General features: G+C 36.5%; 1 protein-coding gene across 1 annotated transcript; it reads left to right on the forward strand.

Moving 5' to 3' along the window:
• On the forward strand, positions 353-2,478 carry LOC105172344 (microtubule-binding protein TANGLED). The gene is made up of 4 exons (XM_011093728.2): positions 353-711; positions 955-1,097; positions 1,324-1,379; positions 1,484-2,478. Exons 1-4 carry the CDS (start codon positions 613-615, stop codon positions 2,281-2,283), a joined length of 1,098 nt encoding a protein of 365 aa, XP_011092030.1. The 5' UTR covers positions 353-612; the 3' UTR covers positions 2,284-2,478.

The raw sequence follows: 6,242 nt of genomic DNA on the forward strand, positions 1-6,242 counted from the left end.
TCAAACCTCAAGAGAGGTCGTTGTAATTTACCTTATCAGTTTCATACTTTTTAAAATAGTCAATATTAATCATGTACTTTAGGAAAGCGTACCAAAATTAGTCCCATAGTAAAAAATTGTAACGTTTACGACTTACTTTACAATATTTTTTCACAGTGTGGAACTAATTTTATAATATTTTTCTAAAAATTAGGATTAATATTAAATATTTTAAAATGTATGAGATTAATAATATAAATCAACCTTACTAAAATTGTGATTTTTTGGGCATATCCACTTCCGAAAAAGTCCAAAAGCGCCTTTCCTCTTAAACGGTACCTTAATTATTTCATTTTAAAAGACAGTAAATGAGTGGAGGAGCCGTTTGTATGCGTTTTCTCTTTCCGCTCAGAATTCGACCGTTGGAGCAACACACGATACTATCCGTTACCCAAAAAAGTGGGTTCCAATTCCAACTACTAGTTGACCTTCGCACTTGGACATCCCAGGCAAATCTGAACATTAATCTCAGTTTGTAAAGAGATTCACACACACACACACACGCGAACACCGACTGATTGCGTGAGAAAGAAAAGAAGAAACACCCACTTTGTGTGTTTCCTTGTGGAAAGAATGGTTGCAAGAAGCCCACCAAAGCAGCAGAGGAGGACGGCGGTGGTGGTGGCGCCGCCGCCCCTCAGTCCCACTCTTCTCAGGGAGACGGTTAAGAAGGTGAGTGCTTTGTATAGAGTCACACCCTTTGTTTTCTGGAGATTAGTGAAAGAAATCCCGTCAAATCAGAGTCTCCCAGTTCATGATTCTTGATTTCCAGTTCTGTTTACTCACAGTAGAAGAGATCTTTGTCAAGTGAAATTATCTTTGAATGGTCCAAAAATTTGAAAATTTCGGGTGAATGCTTTCGAAATTTAGTCTTGTAGTTTTGCTATTGATTTCGTGTATGAATATTTGTTGAAGGTGGATAAGTGTATGGCCCGATTGCAAGAGCTTCAACGCACAGTCAATGGTGGGAGAAAAGTGGTGTCTGGTGTGAGTTTGAGTCCTCGCAGTAGCAGAGGCTATTTACGAACAAGTCTCCGTTGTAAACAGGAGTCTCTCAGGTAGCTATTCTCTCCCTCTCTGCCTTCATTTCTTCAGATTTGTATGTAAAGATGAGAGCACTTTCAGTACATTTGATGCTTTTAGCTGCAATACAATGGAAATCCCAAGTTTATGATGCTCACATGATTGTTATTTGGCCTTAAATTCATTGAAATTACGGGTTGTATTCGGCGTGGTAATTCTATTCGTTTCGTTACTCAAACGGGGTTGATTCTGATTTCGAAGGATAAAGAATGCTAATTCGCGAAGGTCTCCTACTGGAAAACTGCCAATATGTACAGGTTCTTGATTCTCTTCTCTTTCTTGCATCAAGCTTTTGAATTTGTTGGGATGATTGGCTCTGAGTTTAAGTACATTGTTTGAAATACTACTTGCTTCTGTACAGAGGAGTGGCAAAGGATGTCGTTGCCAGCAATGCTTCTGGGAGAAACAATGGGGGAAATTCTACAAGCGAGTCAATTTGCAAGAAACATAGTGGATGCAGTGTCTTCCAAGGCCAGAAAACCGGCAATCGATGACCCGAAAACTCCACTGGCTGAGAATAGAAAGCAAAGATCACCTACTTTGGAAAACTCGGGACTTCAAGCACGGAGGAGGAGAGAGAAACAAGTTGTGCTGCAGACGGTACGGTCCGAGTCCAATGTGCCGTCTCTTCAAAGAGCTAAGTCTAGAATAAACTTCAAGGGTTCTTCACCTGTGCAGAATGGGATTAGAGAGTGTGATAAGGAGAACTGCAGGTACATAGCCAACAGAATTTCCCCGAGGAATAAGCCGTGGGCTAGAAAGACAGTCCTATTCCCCAATCCGTTATTTCATTCATCGCCCACGTCGAAGCATCAGAAGTTTTGCAAGACTAAGTCGCCGGTGATTGCAAGGAACCGACAAACTCCACATAAGTTTTTGATCAAGTCCCCTCCTGCTGCTGCCTCAAAGTTCCAAGTGAAGATCAAAAGCCCTCCTCTCTCTATTTCACCAACGCGGGCAGCCAAGAAATCGCCAAAGGCGGCATCATCAACTGCAGCCAAGCTGCGACGATCGTTTTCACCATCCAGGCTGGCAAACAGGCTGGTTTCACCACTGAAAAGCAGAAAATCTGTACAGAAGAATGAGGAGGCGAAGATAATGAGTGGACTCAAGCAGCGTCCGATGTCTTTCTCGATCCGGTTCTCTCCTCGAAGGGCCTGAAAGTATATGTCTTCTTGTTGCTTTTATAAGATGGAGATGTTCTTTGAGTTACAGATATTTCCTCAATGTCCACTCTTGTGTAAATTCTCTCATATTTGGTTGATTCAATTGATAAAAGATATGTTTTTCATCATTTAACAAATGTTGAAACTGAGGGTGTATGCTTGAATTTTCAAAATATATAATTACAGAAAATTACTAATTTTTCTATATGAAATTAATTACTTTTAACTTTTTTTATGAATTTATTGAATTATGATAAGTGAAAAGAAAAATAATTTTAAAAAAATATGAATTATATAATCCAAAGAAAGAAAAATAAAGTAGAGATAAAAACTTTAAATAACGAGTGAAGTGAGAGAAAAAAGGGAAAAATTAGATAATATGGAATGAGAAAAGAAAAAAACTTATAAAATTATAACGGTATTCTCTCTCTAGATAGGGGCAATTTGGTGTACGCATGCAAAATTTCCTGTCAATGATATTGACATATGAAATATATTTTTCATTAATTTTATACTTTTTGAATGATGGATAAAATTAAATATTGTCATATATAGAATTTAAGTATTTAAGGAAATTTGAATTTTTATTTTCAACAAAGGAAGCAAATACCAATAATTTGGTAATATTATATCACGTCTTGTGATTAAAAAAACAAATGTTAAACAAATTATAAAGGACCAATCATATCGACCGACATCATCAAGTAAATATGGCAAAGTGTTCCGCCCTACAACTATAAAGAAGGGTGTTTCTCCGGCAACCAGACACACAGCTCAAGGCGCAAGACAATATACAAGTAAAGTTGAGTCAAGAGACAAGATAGAATTGAAGATACAAGTGAAGACACAAACAAAAAAATATTTAAAAAGTCTCAAAATTCTCTCAAGCGCAAATCAAAAGAAGATCTAAGGCGTTTGTTGCGGGACTCACTCAAATTCAGCATTTGATTCGGGAGCAAGTTAGAAGACCTATGAATTAACATTATCAAAACACAAATTTACCTTGGCGGAAGATTGAAGCTTCAATTCCTCCAACAAATATCCAAAGTTCAAGCCAAACATTCCAAAGTTTATAGAGTTTTTGAAAATAAGTCAAAAGACTCTCGAACTAAAGTTATTGAAGATCCAAGTCTGCACTGAAAGAGATCAAAACGTCAAGTTCCTCGTGCAAAGCTGCCAAAATCAAAGACCGCGTTCTTGAAGTGAAGAAGCAAAGGTTCCAAATAGAGATTTTGTACCTATAAGATATTCAATTAAGTCTAAAAAATATTTATGATATTTTTCTTGTTTCAATAAATTCAGAAACACAAAATTTGCGTTACAAATTTCTGGCACGCCCAGTGAGACATCTCTATCTCTCATCTTTTCACCAAAACGCTGAAGTTTCACAATGACTGCCAACAAAATTGATGCACTCAAAGTCCATGCTTCAAGTTCAAATGACAGTATTGGAGTTATCATTAGAAGTGTGTCCAAGAAAGTATACCCCGAGGTGACTTTCCATGAAACTGTTGAGAAAGATTTACTCTATCTCGGCGGGAGCAATGAAGATGATGGAGATTTGAAGAACGATTCTTCTTCATCCACTCCTCACTCAACATCAAGTGTAGCTCCTGTCATGGTGATAAACACTACAACCTTGGAGGAGCAAATTGGAAGTCCGAAAAGAGCCATAAAAAGTCTTGCAAAGCATATCCAAGAGCAAGACTCTCAAATCAGCAAGCTAATGAACAAGATTAACAGCATTAATGCTAGTCACGTGGCCGAAAAACAAGTTGAGACACACGATGAAGCTTAGACATCTCTAAAATAACAATCTAATGAAAGAGAAAGGTCATCAACGAAAGAGTTGCAAGTCTCCTCATAAGGGTTGATTCCCCTTGACCAACTGAAAGAGTTCATCATGGGGAGTATTAAAAATGAACTCGATGGAAGCTCTAATTCATCCATGACATACACAAATCCATACACTCAAAGAATGGAAACCTGAAGATGTTAGTCGACTATCAACCTCCAAAGTTCTAGCAGTTTGATGGCAAGGACAACCTCAAGCAACACGTGGATCACTTTATTGAGATGTGCAATATGCAGGGACTTGTAGAGATCATCTTGTAGAACAATTTGTCCGATCTTTGAAAGGAAACAAATTTGATTGGTACACTTACTTGGAACTAAACTCAATGATAGTTGGGGGTAGTTAGAGCAAGAGTTTCTCAATCGCTTTTACAATATTACAAGGACAATCAACATGATTGAGCTTACAAACTTCCACCAGCGGATGGAAGAGCCTGTTATTGATTATATCAACCGCTGAAGAAATTTGAGTCGCAATTGCAAGGATAGATTATCTGAGACTTCGACAATTGAGATATGCAACCAAAGATGCATTCGGGTCTTTGCTACATACTTCAAGAAATCAAACCAAAAACTTTTAGAGAATTAGCAACTCGTGCACATGACATTGAGATAACCATGGATCTTGACAAGCAAGAAAAATTTAAGTGCTGATACTGATGAAGATGGACAAGGAAAAGACCAAGAGTATGTCACATTATACTGAAAAATTTCAATAATGCTCCTTAATAAGAGCCTAAATTGTCAATAACTCCCATTGATAAGAGCCTAAACTGTCAATATCACCCATTGATAAGAGTCTAAACTGTCAATAATGCTCCTAGATATGAGGTTAAACTATCTGAACTCTTAAACTGAATTTTCTTCAAGCACTCCTTGTTACGAGTACAACTATCCAAACGAAGACTCCTTGATATGAGTATAAACTATCTTCCAAATTCAAATGAGAAATCCATGATATAAGTATAAACTATCTACAAATTCAAGCTAAAGGCTCCTTGGTACGAATTTACACTATCTATAGATTTTAAATATAGAGAACTATGTTATGACTTGATCCTCTCAATAGGGTATGTTGGTAGCTTGAATTTATTTTTCAAGTTCAATCACATGTCAAAAAGAAAAAAAAGAAAAGAAAAGAAGAAGAAGAAGAAAGTGGAGGAATTAAAATCTCATGCAAAGAAACTGCTTTGACTCCTCCATTTTGGTGAAATTCGTGAACAAGTTCGAGGGGACATTTGTAAGCATGCAAATTTTATAATCAATTTATATTGACATGTGCAAAAGTTTTCCGTTAATTTTATATTTTTTTATAATGGATAAAATTAATATTGCCATGTATAGAATTGAAATATTCAAGGCAATTTAAGTCTTTTCTAGCCAACAAAGAAAGCAAATACCAATAATTTGATAATTTTATATCACATCTTGTGATTAAAAAAAGCAAATGTTGAACAAATCATAAAGGACCAATCATATTGCGCCACATCCTCAAGGAAATATGGTAAGCCTTCCGCCCTACAACTATAAATAGGGGTATTTCTCCGACACCTAGACATACAACTCAAGGCACAAGACAAGACACAAGCGAAAACGAGTCAAGAGACACAACTCAAGACAATTGAAGACACAAACAAGAGAGCATTCAAGAAGTCTCAAAATTCTCTCAGGCACAAGTCAAGGAAGACCCATGACGTTCAATACAAAAATCAAGGCATTCGTCATGAGGCTCATTTAAACTCAATGTTTGATTTAGAAGCAAGTCAGAAGACCCGCCAATTCATGTTATCAAGACACAAATCCACCTTGATGAAAGATTGAAGCTTTAATTCCACCAAGAAATACCCAAAATTCACGTCAAATATTCTAAAGTTTATAGCATTTAATTTGGGAACAAGTCAAAAGACCATCGAATTAACGTTAAGGTAAATTACAACAACCTCCCCTAAGGTTTGGCATAATTATGAATACTCCCTAATGGTTGTCTAACAATTAGCCTAATCCGTTAAGTTTCCATCCATTTTTATGGTAAACTGATCAAAATGCCCTTGTGGATTAAAAATTATGATTTTATTTATTTATTAAAAGATTTATTTTTTT

Source organism: Sesamum indicum, linkage group LG10 (assembly GCF_000512975.1).
Source record: "Sesamum indicum cultivar Zhongzhi No. 13 linkage group LG10, S_indicum_v1.0, whole genome shotgun sequence".
Lineage (NCBI taxonomy): Eukaryota > Viridiplantae > Streptophyta > Magnoliopsida > Lamiales > Pedaliaceae > Sesamum > Sesamum indicum.

What these genes read in the sequence shown, in the direction of transcription:
- LOC105172344 (XM_011093728.2), top strand. Translation starts at nt 613, where the DNA reads ATGGTTGCAAGAAGCCCACCAAAGCAGCAGAGGAGGACGGCGGTGGTG. An exon ending in TGTAAACAGGAGTCTCTCAG is followed by an intron (nt 1,098 to 1,323) that starts GTAGCTATTCTC and finishes CTGATTTCGAAG; the next exon opens with GATAAAGAATGCTAATTCGC. An exon ending in AAAACTGCCAATATGTACAG is followed by an intron (nt 1,380 to 1,483) that starts GTTCTTGATTCT and finishes GCTTCTGTACAG; the next exon opens with AGGAGTGGCAAAGGATGTCG.